The sequence below is a fragment of the Ctenopharyngodon idella genome, chromosome 2, assembly GCF_019924925.1.
Source record: "Ctenopharyngodon idella isolate HZGC_01 chromosome 2, HZGC01, whole genome shotgun sequence".
Lineage (NCBI taxonomy): Eukaryota > Metazoa > Chordata > Actinopteri > Cypriniformes > Xenocyprididae > Ctenopharyngodon > Ctenopharyngodon idella.
Window position 1 is genome coordinate 11,947,688 of NC_067221.1, and position 19,371 is coordinate 11,967,058.

The following is a 19,371-nucleotide window of genomic DNA, read 5'->3' on the forward strand; positions in this document are numbered from 1 at the left end:
AAAAGTGCTCAAGTGCATGCTGCCAACATTTTCACGTTATTCATTTGATATAAAAGAGAAGCGTGAAATAAATCAAAGAGCAGCTGAATTGAACCCTGTGAGAGTGTTGTGTCTCTCATTCAGCCAGAACCTTCATCGGCTATTGTGTAGATTGTGTAACCAATGGATACCACTGATGTATCACTTCTATGACAAGAATCATACAATGAGCATAATGCTACATGACAAAAAACAAAACAAAACATATACAACGGTCAGGCATAACATTATGACCACTGACAGGTGAAGTGAATAACACTGATTATCTCTTCATCACGGCACCTGTTAGTGGGTGGGATATATTAGGCAGCAAGTGAACATTTTGTCCTCAAAGTTGATGTGTTAGAAGCAGGAAAAACGGCAAGCATGAGGATTTGAGCGAGTTTGACAAGGGCCAAATTGTGATAGCTAGACGACTGGGTCAGAGCATCTCCAAAACTGCAGCTCTTGTGGGGTGTTCCCGGTCTGCAGTGGTCAGTATCTTTCAAAAGTGGTCCAAGGAAGAAACAGTGGTGAACCGGCGACAGGGTCATGGGTGGCCAAGGCGAGGGGAGCGAAGGCTGTTCTGTGGGGTCCGATCCAACAGATGAGCTACTGTAGCTCAAATTGCTCAAGAAGTTATTGCTGGTTCTGATAGAAAGGTGTCAGAATACACAGTGCATCGCAGTTTGGTGCGTATGGGGCTGCATGGCTGCAGTTCACCATTGGTTACACAATCCGACCCGTGTCCATCGCCGAAAGCGCCAACAGTGGGCACGTGAGAATCAGACCTGGACTACGGAGAAATGGAAGAAGGTGGCCTGGTCTGATGAATCACGTGGATGGCCGTGTGCGTGAACACATGGCACCAGGATGCACTATGGGAAGAAGGCAAGCCAGTGGAGGCAGTGTGATGCTTTAGGCAATGTTCTGCTGGGAAACTTTGGGTCCTGCCATCCATGTGGATGTTACTTTGACATGTACCACCTACCTAAGCATTGTTGCAGACCATGTATACCCTTTCATGGAAACATTATTTCCTGGTGGCTGTGGTCTCTTTCAGCAGGATAATGCACCCTGCCAATGGTTTGAGGAGCACAACAACGAGTTTGAAATGTTGACTTGGCCTCCAAATTCCCCAGATCTCAATCCAAACGAGCATCTGTGGGATGTGCTGAACACACAGGTCTGATCCATGGAGGCCCCACCTCACAACTTAAAGGACTTAAAGGATCTGCTGCTAACAGCTTGGTGCCAGATGCCATAGCACACCTTTAGGGGTTTAGTGGAGTCTATGCCTCGACGGGTCAGGGCTGTTTTGGCAGCAAAAGGGGGACCAACACAATATTAGGAAGGTGGTCATAATGTTATGCCTGATCAGTGTATATATACATCCTCTACAGTTAAAAACCTGGATGTTATGTGTTATATTGGACAGCAAGTTATTTTTTTTTTTTCAAATGTTACAAAAACAGTCTTATTCCAACTCAGAAACATCGCTAAGCTACGGAACATGTTATCTGTTTCCAGAAAAGCTAGTTCATGCTCTCATGACCTCTAGACTGGATTACTGTAATGCACTACTAAGTAATTGTCCTGCTTCCTCACAAACTACAAACAAACTACAGTTTGTACAAAATGTAGCTGCCATAGTTCTTATCAGGTCAAGTAAATTATGATCATATAACCCCAATTTTATCATCTCTACACTGGTTAAGTTCCGTATCGATTACAAATTATTGCTACTGACTTAAAAGCAGTGTTGGGGAAGCTACTCTGAAACTGTAGTTTGACAAGTTACAAGCTACTCATAAGTTCAAGTAGTTAAGATGCAGTCAAGCTACCAATCTGAAAATGTAGCTAGCTACATTAAAAATACTTTGATTGATTGATTTTTATAATGACATTGTATATTACAAATAACTAAATAATTGTTAATAAAGAATGCTTTAAGTAAAATATTTGGGGTTTAAAACATCCTAATTCAATACAAATATGATTTCAAACAGTATTGTTTTATTTTCTAAACTATCCAAAGATGTACACAATTCTCAAATATATATCTCAAATTGACTGTTTGTCAAAGTCAAAGTGCAAAATTTCTACAGTTGTAACATCAATGCAAGAGCAAAACGTATGCAACTTAAATTGGATACACAGGAGTCGTCAAAAATGAATGTTAAACTCACAGCACAGCACATGCAGTGATGGAGCTCCCAGCAATTACTGTGTGAACAGAGCAGCTCTGAAACGCAAATCATGATTTTCTGCTTGCTGGGGCTGCTGGTCTGAAACTGCTGGTGCTGTGGTTCTGCAGCTGGATACTAATGACTGAAACTCACCACAATCTAATTAATTAGACCACAGCCTTTTCTGTGTGATAAGCACACTAAGCTATAGCCTATCGCAATTTTGTTTTCTGTTCGATTGACAGATGCTTTGCCAAATCAATGGCGCAAAAAATAATGTTAGTGATCTTTTATGTTCATTATAAAACTGTTGTTTTGTTTGGTTTCAAACCCTCAAAAGATTCCCCGCCTCCACTCTCTCATTTCATGTTGCGTCCTTTACCCCTAGACAGGGCATAACATGAAATTGGGGGCTCGTCCGGGATCTATGCATATGTCCTCCTCAGACTTGAGCTCCATTTCTAAAGCTTCTAAATCATCAGAAAACACTGGATTTGTTGCAACGCCCGTTACCTCAGTTTCACCAGGTAAGATCCTTTTACCAACTCCTTGTGCAAGGCTTCCTTAATCTCCCTCTTCAGCGCATTTCGAGGCATGTCTGTATCAAAAAAAAATCTGGTCTAAAAAACCCTGGTCCTCTCTCGTCCTTCACTGTCGTCGCTCCCCTTTTATGCTTCCGGAGCTCCTCCGTGAGAGATTCGAGACCGGTGCAACGCGCAGCTGACGCTTGTTAACACTCGTGCCACCGCCCTCGCGCCGTTCCCTTACGGCTCTCGCCGGCCCTGCTCGTCACACATACCTTGTCACTAAACGTGCCATAAAATGAATATGATGAGCCCCCAATTACATGTTACGCCCTGTAACCAGAGAAGCTACACTATTTTAAAAGCAACTGAGCTACTGTCAATCGAATGAAAAATGTAGATAATTCTATAGCTTATATATATCTTAAAGAGTTTCTTTCCATTTCGCTGATACTTTTTTTGCAAAGCACAATACAGTGTTTTGCTCAAGGGATCAGTGTTGAAAGACTCATTCCAGTACTTAATTAACTATAATTCACCCTCTTTTGCAGTCCTCCTGATTGAAAATTTGGTCTGGTCTCTTAGAGGTTATTTTCATCAACTATATAATCAAATGACTAAAATTAAAATTAATAAATGCAATATGATGAAAAAAATGTGAAAGTCAAAAAGACAAAAACTGTGTAAAGTTATTTAATAATTATTAATTATTTTTATGAAATACGATGGCCAAACATTAACAAAATCACTAGTTTCCATAGCTGAATTGTATTTCAGCCAACACATTTCAGGATCATTTCTTTCTAACCAAATATCATCTGTGTGTGTTCCATTTCTAACCCACAAAAGTTGGTCCCACTGAAAATTTTCATCTGTTTTTATAAAGTGACATAGTTTATGTTCCCATCACTAGATATTTGAGGACAGAAAGAGTTTTAGTAGAACAGGTCTGTCTGGGCCCCCAAAACCTCTTTTTGTCTGACCACTGAAGTGGAGAGAAGAAAAGATGGTGGTCTGAAGGGACCAGACAGGAGAAGGTGTGAAAAAAAGGAGAGGAGTGTAGGAGGCTACTGAGAGCCTCAACCCATTTCTGTCACTGCAGTTTAAGAAGGCCTGAGAGAAAATATTCAGCTCGCTCAAATATCTTACAGACAGGTCACACCACAGCAGCATAAAATTAAGTGGCACCCATGTGAGCAGAACAAGGGCCCTGTTTAGCTTCATATTTTGCAGTTCAATACAAGAATGTTCTTATGGCAGGAACACACCAAGCCGACGCCGACGAACTAGAGGCGACGAAAGCAGCGGGGTTGGTTCACGTCGACAGCGTCTGGGTCCAATGTTGCCCTGACACACCAAACCGATGCTCGACAGCAGACGGCCAAGTAGCACGTCCGTTCTGCGCCTGCATAAGATGAAATGCCTTTCCGTACCAGCAGGTGGCAGTAGCTGAACAGCCAATCAGAATGATCAGATGGCCCGATGGACCGACGAGCTCCGACGCCGATTCAACATGTCGAATCGGCTGAAAAAAGCCGACGAGGACCAACTTCAGCCGACGGTGCGGAATACACTGAGAAAACTTAGTCGGCCGACCGTCGGCTTGGTGTGTTCCTGCCTTTACACTTTGTTTCTAGACAGGGGCTAAGCATGTCTATTCTGCTACAACAAGAGCTCAATTGAATTGATTCCAATGATTTTTAAAGACTAAGTTTAAAAAGACTACTTGCAGTGAGACTGCTCTAAAAAAAATGCTGGGTTGTTTCAACCCAAATTTGGGTCAAACCCAACTGCTTAATTTAAAACTGCTGAATTTGAATTTGGAGCAAATCTGGGTTGAAACAACCCAGCAATTTTTTAGAGTGTAGTTTTTAGAGTCCAATTCCTGATCTGTCCAATGCCTGATTTCTCTTCTGACTCAGTTCTTCTCAGTGAATCAAAATCATACAACACAGCCAGTGTGGTCAGATTTTCAAAAGAATGAGTCTTATGAGCGTTTCTATGTAGTGAATCAAAATCATACCACAAGACCGGACCAGTGTAGTCCAATTATAGAACAAATTACTCTAATGAATCAGTTCTTCTCAGTGAATCAAAACTATATAGCACAACCAGTAGTCCAATTACAGGAGGAATGACTCCTATGAGTCAGTTCATTTCAGTGAATCAAAATCATACAGTGCAAACAGTGTAGTCCGATTCCAGAACAAATGACTCTTATAAGCCAGCTCTTCGCTGTGAATCAAAATCAGTGTAATCCAATTATAGAACCAATTACTATAATGAATCGGTTCTTGTCAGTGAATCAAAACCATATAGCACAACCTGTAATCCAATTACAGAAAGTGACTCCTATGAGTCATTCTTTCTGTAGTTCTTCTCAGTAAATCAAAAGTGGGACCAGTGTAGTGAGACTCCTGAGCTGACTCTTATCCTTTACTAATCTAGTGTACTGGTTGTTCAAATTACTACTCCCCCCCCCCCCCCGCAGATCTGAAGCAACCTGTCCAATGGAGCTGAAGGAACACGGCGCACACACAGTTGGCTCAGTTCCTGAGGGATGTAGGTGTAGACAATTGATGGCTCCTCAGCCATTTCTTCATAAACTCTGCTATCTTCACTTAACCTTCACCTTGCTGAGTCAATGTCAAAAGCTGTCAGTGTCACCCTGTATTATTCCAACCCATGAAACACAGTGGTTTCATCTGAGCTGACAGAGTTGTCCAGTATTCACAGAACCGAATGGGCAAAATAATTGATTGTATCGCTGCTGACGTTTATAAGCTGCAGAGGGATCTCTGGATTTTGTCCAGACTTGCAGAATATACAGTGTTCTAATTATCATAAGAACATGTTAGCTGTCTCCAATTTTGCGTAAGAAGACAATGGAATAAACAGAGACAAAAAAGGCCTCTGGATGACTGCATCCTTTCGTTTCTCTGTAGTCGACAGTGAAAATAATTACGCTCTTATTAGCAGGATGGATGTCAGTCACAGGTCAGTCTTTAATTTGCAAGCCAAATCAATGTTCTGACAAAAACATGCTGTTCGGAGAAAAATGGATTTCATTTCTGATTAGTCACCTGTACTGTTTACTCCCTTCCAAGAAAATATGATTACAAGAATACATTGACATCACACATTTCAATTATAGTCCAAAAACATGACGCACAGCCATTGTCATTGGTTAAAACAGTGCTCTTTCAAGGAACCATTTGCTCAACAAACCAAACAAAATTTGATTCAGACAATCACCTGAGCAGTTTAAGCACATTTCCCACACCTGCACATGGATCCAAACAAAAAAGGGCTCATACCTTCCCCACGTACTGGGCATCCGGCCCAATGTGCTCTTCCAAAACAAAGAACTGATTCCAGATCCAGCCTCGCTTGGGACGATGATGCGAGTCCTTGTCGCCATCGGGCAGTTTGGTCTGGTTGTGGGTGAACGTGGGGCTGGGTGGAGAAGGGGTCCCATAGCTCCTCTGGAGCACACATAGGCATAGCAGCAGAGGGGACAGACAGGCAGGTCTGCTGGCTGCTCTCATGTTAAAGAGTCACAACGTTTGAACTCCTGCTCTCGCTCACCCAGAGGTCTCTCTCGCGGTGGGCGGCTCTAGATGCCGATCGGACCAGTTCGCAGGACTTGGCTGACGGCCATGGTTTAAAATCCTGTTGTCGCAGAGACCCGGCGGGCAGCACTCACATCGTGGGCCAAGAGCTAGACGTGTTGATTCGTTGGGGAGTCGCCGTCCACTGGAGACTCACTGGAGGCAATGGCAGATTTCCACGAAACATCTGTGTGAAGGAAAGAGGACAAACTGTACTTTCATGGAGGGCGAAATGAAACGCAGCCAGCGATTACATTTTAATTCCACAGAAAATTTCAGATTAGCTGTTGCCTGTGAAGATATAAGATATGAAATTTGGCCTAAAAGCCCACTGCGATCTTGCTGTTTGCCATTCAGTGAAACATCTAATACATTTTTTGATGGAACAGATGTTCCCTTATAATAGCAGGGATCATGACTGCTGGTGCATGGGACATGTAATGAGAGCTTCAGTGTGGCGAGTCTATTCAAATGGATGAACGGCATTCTGAGGATCAATGGTCTGCAATGCATGTCCATAGATACCTCGGAAAAAAAGCTGATAGCTCTCGACTCCTCTGCCTCCCTGACAATTCGGATTCATCACTTGTTAAAGAGAAACTCCCTCATACTCTTCATTCCTCAACGGCATTAGGGTTACTGACATGGGTGAGTGAAATACCTAGCGCTTTAGGGTTAGTCTTTTTTGAAACGAATGGAATTTGCGATGTTGCTAAGATGCTAAAAAAAAGCTAAGAATAAATAAACAAACAACAGTGGAAACGCTGCAGGGTGGGTATTTCCTGTCAACTTAGCAACATCTGAACATTTAATTTCTAAGACGTGTTTAAAATAGTCACAGTAAAGCTGAAGCCATGTCCCAGGGGTCTAACATTATATGACCAGAATAAAAAATTTCATGGTGCAGTACAAACTGACAGTGAGATATCTGAGAAACTCACTTTTGTTTGGGAGGAAAGATGGCAGAGTGACATGTGAATGCACCTTTAATCTCTCAAGATTTTTTTTTTTTTTTTTTTTTTTACAGAAAATGTTTTTGATTATGCTGAGATTCAGCATTTTAGGTCAATTCCACATAGGTCAATAATTCAGTAGCTGAAATAAGTGGTCGGAATTAATGTATGAATCTAAGACACATTAATATGAGTCTGAATGAATTTCATTAAAAGTGCTTGCTGTTATATTATCTCAATGAAAGAGCAACTGATATATCAAATTATGAACATCCTGTGAGAATCTTTTAGACTACCAACACAATAGATAGAGCTTCATAATTATTATTTTCTTGAAGTTTTAGTCACAATAGCTTGAATACAACAGGGGAAAAAACAGTTAGGTTAGGTTAAACAGCCATTAGCATGTTCTTCAAGACAGGTCGATTTAAACCATCATAATGCAAAACAGAACAACAAGAGTCTAGTTAAATTTACTTTATGATGCATCATGACGTTACTGTGGAAGCAATGGTGCATGTCAGAAAACAAATTCACAAATGTCATGACATGTTGAATACTTGTTTCCAAGAGCAAAATATTTTTGAATGAGAATTTTTCATCTTGTTCGCATATTCTTGTTTGCTTACTCTTGAGCTATTTAAGAATTTGCTTAACTTTGAAACTGGATGATATAGTTTTATGCTCAGAAATGTAATGAGAACAACTGAACTTGTGACATGGATCAACTGAAATCACTAGAATAAAATACTGAATTAATATGCAAATGGATGAGTGAATTAATGAGAAGAAAAAGAAGAAAAAGCATATTCTGAAGTGTTTTGGTGTCCCAAATTCACTGACCAGGCCACTACTGTGACTATTTTACTCAGTATAGAAGGAGAATAAGTGTCACCATTCTGTCACAGGTCACTGAACAGGGTTTCTACAGCGCTAAACTATGGAATAATATTTATTTTTGTAGCATACTGAGCCATTCAGGTACAAGGCCACATGTCGCCAGCATTATTGTATTGTGTGTAGCATATTGCTCCAGTTGAATAAACAAGAAGTTAATATGGAGTAAATTATAGACACACTATTGCCAATTACTTTGTCCATTTTTTGCTCCGCAAACAAAAATAATTCCCAATGAACAATGCCAAACAGTTGATAGATGTGTGTTCCTGAGCAACACAGCAGTGATGTTTCATTCCTGAATTATTAGATAAAATGGATTACTGTTTTTGAACAAATCGGTTAGAGAATGATTCAATGACTCTCTCATTGAATACTCTCTTCGGTAGGTTGTTTTAAGTACTTACTTGGTGACCGCTAAAAAGTGTGTTCTATATAGTATGAATGTGTGTACTTTGAATGTAATCATGACGTACTACTGTACATCTGCCATGTTATCATTATCATATGACCTATCAGCATCAGTTGCGTCGTTTCATTGTCTTTCATAAATCCTCTCCCGTGGCCTCATGGGTTAGTAAAGTGTCGTATGCGCACTTCCGAATCTCACTGAAAGAATTAAATCATCCGGGTACTTTTTGCCTACTTTTGAGCACTGTGAAATCGGACATACTACTCGTCACATACTGATTTTCACCTACTATATAGTATGGAAGTATGTGATTTTAGATGCAGCAAGGAACTTCACTTATGAATGAATCAGTGTTTTTGAATAAATCGATTGAGTGAACAATTCAAAGACTCACTTATTACATTCCTGAATGAATCAGTGTTTTTGAACAAATCAGTTAGAGAATGATTCAATGACTTACTCATAAAGACAGGTGCTTGTTTGTTTATGAATGAATCAGTGTTTTTGAACAAATCCATTGTTTGAATGATTTAAAGTCAGTGAGGCAAGTGAGTAAAACACTGTGACTTGTCACCAACTTCTGATGTAACAATGTAACTTCAAAAAGAATAATTTCAAAATACCCACCAACAGACTGACAGTCAAGTTTGACGACTAGAATCATTAAAAATTCTAAACAATGTTCAGAAATGACAGAGAGGTTCTCGGGAAGATTAGTTTAGTAACTAATACATATGAGATGTCTGTACCATACTGTAGCTATACACAAAAAAACTCATATGAAGAACAGTCTCAGACTTGTATTTTGAACTATAAATGATTTTGATGAGTCAGAGCTCAAAATAAACATCTAAATACAGCAACTCACATCTGTGAATCTGGATTAATCTGTGTGATGAAACATAACTGATGGGAACCTGCCTGACTGAACTCACCGTGCTTGATGCAACTCTGAGCACCAGTCTGATAAGAATTACCAGACTATTGGCCTCAGGCCACTGGACAGTGAGTTTGTCACATGGATCATATTTTGAGATTTTTTGACAAGGAATCTCAGCATGTTTGACACCTTGTACCTCGATTAGTAGGAGCAGGAGTGTAGAAATGTTGGATTGGACTCCACTGTCTCAAAACAAAACGCTGTGTATGCTAATTACACACAAATTAAATTCTAATTATGTAAATTAGTTTATCTATTTTGTATTCCTTAAAAAAAAAAGCCATGCTAGCCAGATGTGCTTTTAAAAAAAAACAAATATTTTAAAAGGAAAAAAAAATAAAAAATGTGATTGCTTTTTACTGGCTAAACATGAAAGAAAAAGAGCAAACATTTTTTTTTTCAAAGGAATAAAAGCAGAGGCCTATGTCTAGTTTCGAAGGGAAATGAATATGCTAGCTTCTCATTCAGAATAATGTCCATCTGCTCAATCAGAAGCGCAATTTATTTACTGAGTCTTGCTGAAGATTTTTCAAGAGGAGGAGGGAGGGCAAAGCCTTTACTCGCTCTTTCAAGCTTATTGTGTTGCCTTGAAAAGAAATTGCTTTTTGAGTGCATTTTGACTAATACTAGGCGACAGCTCTCCTTCCTTTCATGCTGTTCCAGTGGTTTATGTTAAAACAGATGGTTGTAAAAGTTTACAGTTGCTTAACCCTCATCCTTGCAATTTGTCATGCCAACTGCATCTATCTGTAATATTTGACATCTAGACCAATTTTCCAAATGTGACTTGTTTTATATAAAGATCAATTTCCAAGTTTAAGCATTTTTATAAGGTGATTTATTTATTTTTTTTGTAGACATTCCATAGTGTGAATTTGATTGAAAGAATCAGTTCATTAGTTAAATGAATTAAGCTGAGATTCACAGGAACCGTCAAAACTCAATACCCACATGGTTAAATAATGAACATCTTGAGCAAGAGAAAAAGGTGTTACACGTGTGAACAAAACACTGTTCCGGCAACACCTGAAAGCACAGTAGGCCAGGAGGCACCGATAACATGCATGCCCTTGTTCTGCACTTCAACAGCAAAGGGGTCTCGACTGATTCAAGCAGGTTTCTTGAGGTCTTCAAAACAAATTTGTAATACTGATTAGAATCCAGTGCAGCTAATTAGGATGCTAATTGGAATGGAGTGAGGCTCGGATGGAACAGTGGCTGAGAGGCGTCTTCTCACAATGACATTTTTCCATGTTTGTTCCTGTCGGCTCTCTACCCCACTCATTGCTTGAATTAATCTTTTTATACAAGTTTAAAGAAACGTCACTGAGGGAATTTGAATCTATAGGAGTCATTCTGTATTGTGAGACAGCGTTAAATTAATATTTTCCAGGTTCAGTGCAAATTAAGCTCAATTAACAGCACTTACTCCAAAAATTAGTTTAGACTTGCCCCTCTTTTTCTTTAAAAGAAGCAAAAATCTGGGTTACAATAAGTCACTTACAATGGAAGTGAATGGGGCCAATAGGTAAACATTAAAATACCCTCTTTTTTAATAGTAAAGCCAATAATATACATGATTTTAGCGTGATGTTCACTTACTAACCTTTTCTGTGTATACAGAAAGTTATATTAAATTTTACAACTTGGTTGTCTTGGCAACATAACACCTAAACCCCTAAAATGACCATAAAAATGATGAGAAAAAATTACAGCAAATGTCATTTCTCTCGGCGGCCATCTTTGAAATGCCTCTCGGGCATGCAAGTGCAGTTCCTATCTCTTTGAATGGGGAAACATCAAATTCTCCAAAGCTGTTTGCCTAGCTTTAGATTAAATTTCATATTTGAAATCACCAAATAAATTTGACAATAACGGTCTCATAAATTTTGTTTCTAAATGCTTGAATCATGACAAAAAACGGCATTTTTCAGGTTAGATCAAGCTAATGAACATGCGCAGTCCTAAATGCGCGTCTCTTTAGGAAGTTCGCGTCTCACTGTTTCTATAGGAACCGGAGCTTCTAACGGCAGCTGCAGTGACGTGATGACTTTACCAATCGCCGATTGGCTCTTATTTAGAAGACGGGACTTATTCCGCCATATTGCCGGTTGCACTTTTTTCCATTCATAATAATACAAGTGACGCGTCTTTCTATATATAAAGTCTCAGATAATACACAAGTTTTAAGTGTTTTTTTTTTTAAATTCTAAGTTTCACATTTCTAATTTCTGCTTTTAAACTGGCCCCATTCACATCCATTATAAGTGCCTCACACAGCAAGTAATCAAATGTAATTAAATTTTTTAGTAATCAAAATTATGCCAAAAGTGCTGTCAATTGAGATTAACTTGTACTAAACCTAAAGTATTCCTACCACGTTGAAGTCGGCTCACACATCATAGAGAACCTTCGAGACATGAAGCAGTAAAATTTCCCCAGTGTAGTTGATTCAGCCCACTTTATTCAATTTAATATTTTTTCCCTCTACTTCTCATGTCTTATTCACTTCTCAGCAGTAAATTGCAGATCTTTTTATAGAACTGAAGAGGTTTTGTAACCTCAAAGCTCTCCCTGCTGTTTGCACTCCATCCAGTGGCATGAGGAGAAGGTGATGCTGAGACTGATTGCCAGCTACAGGATTAGTAATATTGGGGGAGGGTCTCAAGGGATCCATTGATGTGCATTTGTCACTTTGGCATGTCCACTGCATGGAGGCATTGGTTGAAGCACACCCCACTTCTCCTATGCACAGCCTGGTCTAATCACTTAATCATTGTCAGGCAACCCTCAATGTCTGATTGTTAGGCATCCCCAATTTACTCTGAATGCACTTCTGTATGTACACTATATATACATACTAATTTACAAATATAACAATAAAGCATTCTCACATGTGGAGTTTTGAAGCCCACTGCAACTATTTCTTTATCATCTTAGCTGTAAATGATAAACTGTAGATAAAAATTAAAAATAAGTAAACAAATAAATAAATATTTGTAGAAAGAAAGGTTGTAGTCCATTTTTCACAAGCCAATCAAGAAACACTAGAGAATCAGACACAAGGGCTTTCAACAGCTTCACTTACTGTGCTGTTTGTTCACTGGAAAGTGAGACGGAGCTTTGAACAATTACATGCAGCCACGATAAAGTGCTGGAGTAATGAAAGAGGCACAGATCAATGGACAGACACTGCCTTCCTTCCCTCGTCCCGCTGCTCCATTTCGTCTATGACCACATGTACACTAGAACAACTCTCAGACTTTCTCTGAATGCCTCCTCACCACAAGCCAGATAAACAGAGGCAGCACTCAAGCTTCAATCATCAGATGAGTAAAGAGAAAAACACACAGAGTGCCTCTTACCTTCTCAGTCTTTCCTTAAAAGATGACAAGGCTTTGGAATATGGAGGAGTGCTCCTGATGTTCCACCACATTTTTTTAAGTCACACAGAGAGTATGTGTGCAGCAGCTCAATCCAGTCCAGAAGAGAACCGCTAGAGCTCCCAAATCTGCCAGCCTGCTGCAGCTCAGGAGGCGAGCTCTGATTGGCCGGCTACACGCGCTGTCATATTCACACACACACACATACGCACACGCAGGGAAAGTCAGCTCTGCTTTTTTCCCTCTCACATTTCCTATCCGTTCGCTCTCTCTTTCTCTTGCTTTACATCTATGACTCTACCTCCCTCACTTTATCCTTTAGTCTCTTTCTCACTCTCCCCCTCCATTTGCAGCAAGGAGAGGCACACATGTTCTCAGTGGTGAGCAGTGCAGGCAGTGTTTGGTTTAAGGCAATAATGTGGCTCCAGAAGGAAACCTAATTAATAATATAGGGGGAGCGAGGGGAAAGCAAGAGGGATGTGAAGCGTGTGTATGCGGAGCCCCTCAAGACCGAAGGCCTTTTTTTTTTCCAGGAGGAAGGCTACTCTGTCAGCTCATAACATAACAGAGGACATCAGGAACAGGGCGATAGCTCTGCGGAAAGGTAAAATGAAAATGTGATAAAACAAAGGCCTTGAGGGAGAAGAAGGAGCTTTATGTACCGCAACTCCGAGTCATCAAACTCTCAGCTTGCTCTCGGAGGCTATCCATCATTTACCTCCAGGTCTCTCCCTTTCCTTTCAGCCTCAGCACAGGTTGATGATTTATCTTTTCGACTCCATTTATTTATTTACATTCTCTCCACCCTTTTCTCAGCTCTGCTGGTGTCCTTGCAGGTGGGCTTGAGGATGGCTTATGTAAAATGAAGCTGCACTGAGATTATGATATTAAATACTGTCACTAAAATATGCATATTGTGATGGCAATTTTAAAAAAATATACACAAACATGATGGCTTGGTACGAGGTCATGGTTCAGTACGGGTTCGGTAAGGGGGGGGGTCTAAACATAAAATTACTTTTTTTGGTTATTAAACTGGGGTATTGTCTCTATGTTTAAATAAATTCAATTATAATTAAAATTAGGCTATATATAGGTAACCCTTAAGTACACATTATAAGCCCAACAGAGCTCAAATTATTAAATTCAGTTGCTATTCATTTTTAGATATAATAATCAACACTCAAATAAAAAAAATAAAAATAAAATAAAAAACTTTTAAATTGCACATAAGGCAGGTTTTGCATTAACTTCTAAATCAAAATATAAGGTGAATAAAATATAATTCATTTACACAGTGGCTGTCATAACTTGTTATGACAAATTTATTTAAACATATGACGGCATTACTAACAGGTTAAGTAAATATAATGAATAGACTAATATAGTGCGTATACGAAATGCTCCTCTCTAGAGTTCATTTCTCTAGCGAAATAACATGCTGTAGACACTAAATGCCTGAGGTAAACGTAATGCTACATGAGATATTATTCTAGCTGTTTTATTGATGTCTTTCTGCAGTTGGAGCACTGACTGAGAGATTACTGGTGAAGACTGCATCCTACGAAGGCGGCATATCTTGGCTGCCACAACATCAAACGTCGCTGAAGGCCATCTCAATCGGAAGGATCCTTGGAAGGCAGCCTTCATTTCGCGTCCTTCTTTCAGCCTGTTTTGAAGGACGCATTGGATGTCTTAAATGGCCCACAATCCTTTGCACACATTTAAATTCACGAAAATAAACTGAAATGGGTTGGTACTGAGCTCGTCTGAGTTTATTATGAAATGTAAGACAAAAATTATGTTTTCGGACATGAAAGCTTACATATTATCTTTTGTTTTGCTGTAAATAAATAACTTAACATTAAACTGCCAATAATGTAAGCCACTGGAAGACCTCAGACAGCTGTCAAAGAAGCCAGTTAATATAAAAATTTATACTACGGGGCTGTTGAATGCTCAAATCTGATTCAAATCTCATTACCTCGGGTATGGATTATTTTCTAAGAATTCAACGGCCTGTCGTCAATTATTTCTTACTTGTAATACAAAGTATTTTTCTAAAATTAAGTTTAAATAGTATTTTCGTGACGTGACCGCGGGGCGGAAACATTTATGACATAGCCATTCGTTCTTACTAGACTGACTCATTCTAGTGTTTAAAGGGGGGGGGTTGATTATTATTTCCCTTTTTTAACTTTAGTTAGTGTGTAATGTTGCTGTACAACAGCATAAACAACATCTGCAAAGTCACATTGCGCAAAGTTCAATGCAAAGGGAAATATTTTCTTTTAAAGAATTCAACATCACTAACCCTAAAATTTACATAAACCCTGTCCCCGAGAACACGCAACAAAGGGTGTGAGGCCATGTTGGAGTGCTTTAGAGAAGAGGAAGAGTATTTGTAAAAGAGTGTTGTCATGCCGTCATTTTATGCCAGACTGTCTCACAAACGAGGGTCAATTCAATGCTGGATTTGCACAAAAGATTAACATGACGGCACATGCTAGTTGATGAGTTGAATCAACTCCACAACAACTACGTAAATTTATCAACTAACCATTCAGAAATGTCCAGTTGCATTCTAAAAGTAACTTCTTCCTGAGTCTCTCCATCAGCATCAGACTCTGGTTTGAACATTGTAAGGCTGAACACTGTTACTGACAATCGTCATTTTGGCTGCGTGAGATTCTCCAGTTTTGTTGTTGCTGAGCAGCCGAAGCACGAGCTGTTAAAGCTCCACCCTCTTTTGGAAAGCAGGCCAGGAGCAGCAGCTCATTTGCATTTAAAGGGACACACACAAAAGCGGCATGTTTTTGCTCAAACCCAAATAAGGGCAAATTTAACAAGCTATAATAAATGATCTGTGGGGTATTTTGAGCTGAAACTTCACAGACACATTCTGAGGACTTATATTACATCTTGTAAAAGGGGTATTAGGTCCCCTTTAATGCTGAGGAGGACTATAGTTTAGAAGTCTCCAAAGGTCTGGACTAAAAAGGACGCAACCTCAGTAGGAAGCAGCCTTCTTGAGAAGCACCCTACATGTAAACATATCGATCGATCGTCTCTCGTTCTTCTACGCTTTTTACTGGTAGCAAACAGCATTGCATTACCACGCGCGCCAACTTCAGGATTGGAGTGTGGATCGTCTGTGACTGACTGTAATCGTCGTGTTACTGCATGCACCGAAATGTGACGTCCGTACTGTTACGGTTCGGGACGAATACATGTACCATTATGCCTACCTAGCGTAATGGTACGTGTTTTTTAAAATTGTTTTTTTGATTTTTGCAAAAACAAAACTATTATATCACCTGCTAAGCATGACATGTGTAAAGCTGCAACAGAATTATAAAACAATTAATGACCAGGTGTCCAAGTTTATGCTAGGATAAACATAGATTTGCCAGATCATTTTGAGAAAAAAAGGCTTGTTGCTTAGGAAACAAATCTGTTAGGCTAGTGACTTTTGTAAGTGTTATAAGAATATAATGAAACAAACAAACAAAAACAAAAAAATCACCTTGACAGTACAACAGCTGACTAACTATTAGAAACATTACTGATGGTGTTTGTGAAGACATGCATAAGACAGCAAATGGGAGTGTGGATATTGAATAGACCAGATCATTGCTCAGCAAATTGTGGGAAAAAAATAGATTATGCACTTGGATGAATCTTATGTCAAACTCTTAGGTGGAGTTTAAGCATGAGTGGGTGTCAAGAGTGGTGATAAATGACCACATTCACTCACAAATTTGAGATGGATCCCATTTCTCTCTCTTTTTTTCTCTGCAAATATTTATTTATTTTTGCAATATTGTAAACAATATAAATTGATATTCACAGGAACCAAATGTTGAGCCATATTTTGATATATATATGAGTATTTAAGTCTTTTTTTTTTAAAGACTGACAACAAATTTCTATCAAGTTCAGTTACCATTTGAGTAAATTGTGCACATAATGATAATTCAGAATAAATGTTTTTGATACATCTTTTAAAAATAATTTAATAAAATTCATAACTTTTAAACAGTGCAGTTTAGTAAATGGCAAAGAAACCACATTTTCTTTGACATGAATTAAGCTAATTTAATACTCAATTTAAGCATATTTAAATACATCTAATTTAAACCATTTGTGTAGTGAATATTTTGGGTGTATCAGAAAAGGAAAACAAAGACTAATATATTCAATCTGACAACATTTTAGGCTGAACACATTCTTGAACCAAAAAATAAACTTAAACTCACAAATATTAAACTCAAAGTGAACCCTGTGGTTTTGAAAAAGAAGACTAGCGAAAAAGTAAATAGAACTGAGCACCTGTTGACTACGTACATTTGAAAGCAAAGATGCCAGCAAGAGGATTATGATCTTCAAAAAATAGCATCTGAATTTACTGTGCAAATGGCACCAAATGCAGGCTGCATTCCAGCGAGAGAAAGGCTCTGATTTTATGCTTCTACTTACATAATATTATGTAAACATCTCAATCCAATATCTGAAATACCTTCTCTCCATTCGAGGCTCCATTGAGATGCATGTTTAATTGGGTTGGGGTGGAGGATTTGTTCCAAGGCCCGTCCTCACAAGCTTTCATATGTCACTTTAAGCCTGTATAACCCAGAGCTGCTCGGGGCAAAACAAAAGACCACATTGCACACTGTCCTACTGTCCTTCTCTAAAAATGTTTAAGATTATCTCAGTGTCCCGATAGAGAGAGAGAGAGAGAGAGAGAGAGAGAGAGAGAGAGATATGTTTTTCAATGAACATGACATAAAACATACTTACTGCTAACAAATGTATATATTTTGTCATGAAGGTTCGAGTGGCTCCTCATTTTCAAGACTGATGGACTGCCTCTTTTTCCATTATTCTTGAGAAAATTATCTATGGTCTCCAGACTGGGTTTATTCATTCAACTTGAAATTATACTTAATGAAAAAGACCATCAAGATTTCAATTACATCCTTTGTTCCTTTTTATCTATTCAAACATCCAGACACACAGCAGGATGTATTATATTAGGGTAACCAACTATGAGTAATAACTGTGTCAGTGTGATAATAACAGTAAAGGTAATGCATTATGGGTAAATCAAGTGACCTTATACTATTCTAGGAGCTGCTTTAAAGAGCACTGTAGACCATTTATTTTTTAGTTCTCAAGTGGGAATGAACTGAACAGTCTGAATAGTCTTTCCCAAAAAGCTGTAACAGTACATCCTCTTACATTTGGCCCATTCCAAATCGTCAAGTTTGCAACTCTCCAATAATAACAAATGCAAATAGAAAAAGCATAAAAATGCAAACGCATGGCAACACTAGTCACAGTATATGTGTTACATACAATAAATCCATTAAACAGGTATCTGGTTAACGACCCGTGCTCTCAAGACAGAAGTGAGAACCCATTAGCTCCTTTCCAGATTAAGCACTTAGTCAGTTCATTCATACTTTATGGATGAATAGCCTATACTTGGTGTTTTTTTTCTTTGCTTGGTAGAAAGAAAGAAAGAAAGAAAGAAAGAAAGAAAGAAAGAAAGAAAGAAAATAGTGGGGGTGGGGTGGGGGGGATTGTTCTCCCGCGGTAGAAATTGCATTCCGGGGAGAGAAATGGGAACGCGGGGGCACCGCGATGCGACCGCAAAGGGCAATTTCACTTTCGCGATCAAAGGGTCAGGGGCTCAAGCCCCCCCGTGCACGCCACTGTGCCGTGCCGTACCGGGCTCAATTGGAAATACGTTCCTTACTATTCATCCGTTCGGCCCGACGTTGGAAAGCGGATTTTGTGAGCAGTGCAGTGTAATGGCAATTTACAATAAAATCTTTCATTACAGATTTCGTTTCCAAACAAATCAAACATCAAACACTTGCTTTTCATATGTCCAGTGGGCCATATTTAAAGACATTGCGGGCCACCAGTTGCCCATCCCTGATCTATGTAAACAGTTTTAAGCCATCTTTAAGCCTTCTATCGACACATTTCTGCATTGACTGCATTCTGCAAATGGACATCACTTCCATTTAGCACAGCTAGAAGCCTCATTTTTGCAGCAGTCAGATTCTTGAGTCAATTTCAGTCAAAGCCTCGTGGCTCTAATTACTATATTCTTTCCTATTACAGAGGTAGTGTGAGATAGTGCCACCAACAGCCCCATAAATCACATGACATCCATCCCTGAGGTTAGACCTTTCAGTGTATTATCTGCGCTATCTCCCACAGACACTTAACGACTCTCTCTAATGGTAATAGTTACATCTATGTACAAGAAAACTCAAAAACTCATGTGATTTGTCATAATCACCGGCCTTCAACTATAGCATCAAATTGTAAAATTTCTCAAATATAATTCATGAAATATATGTATATGCAATTACAGGACATGCTTTATTTCAAATAACTGCAGATTTTGTGACAAATGGCATCATAACT

General features: G+C 39.1%; 1 protein-coding gene across 1 annotated transcript in view; it reads right to left on the reverse strand.

The window, feature by feature from the left end:
- The window catches only part of cdh18a (cadherin 18, type 2a), a 50,489-nt gene extending 37,406 nt beyond the window's left edge, over positions 1 to 13,083 (reverse strand). Inside the window, exons 1-2 of the mRNA XM_051878050.1 lie at positions 12,910 to 13,083; positions 6,049 to 6,529 (exon numbers count right to left, since the gene is read on the reverse strand). Of these exons, the coding sequence (XP_051734010.1) occupies positions 6,049 to 6,279 (231 nt within the window). The 5' untranslated portion in view covers positions 6,280 to 6,529; positions 12,910 to 13,083. The remainder of the gene's footprint in view (positions 1 to 6,048; positions 6,530 to 12,909) is intronic.
- Between the last annotated feature and the right edge of the window lie 6,288 nt (positions 13,084 to 19,371).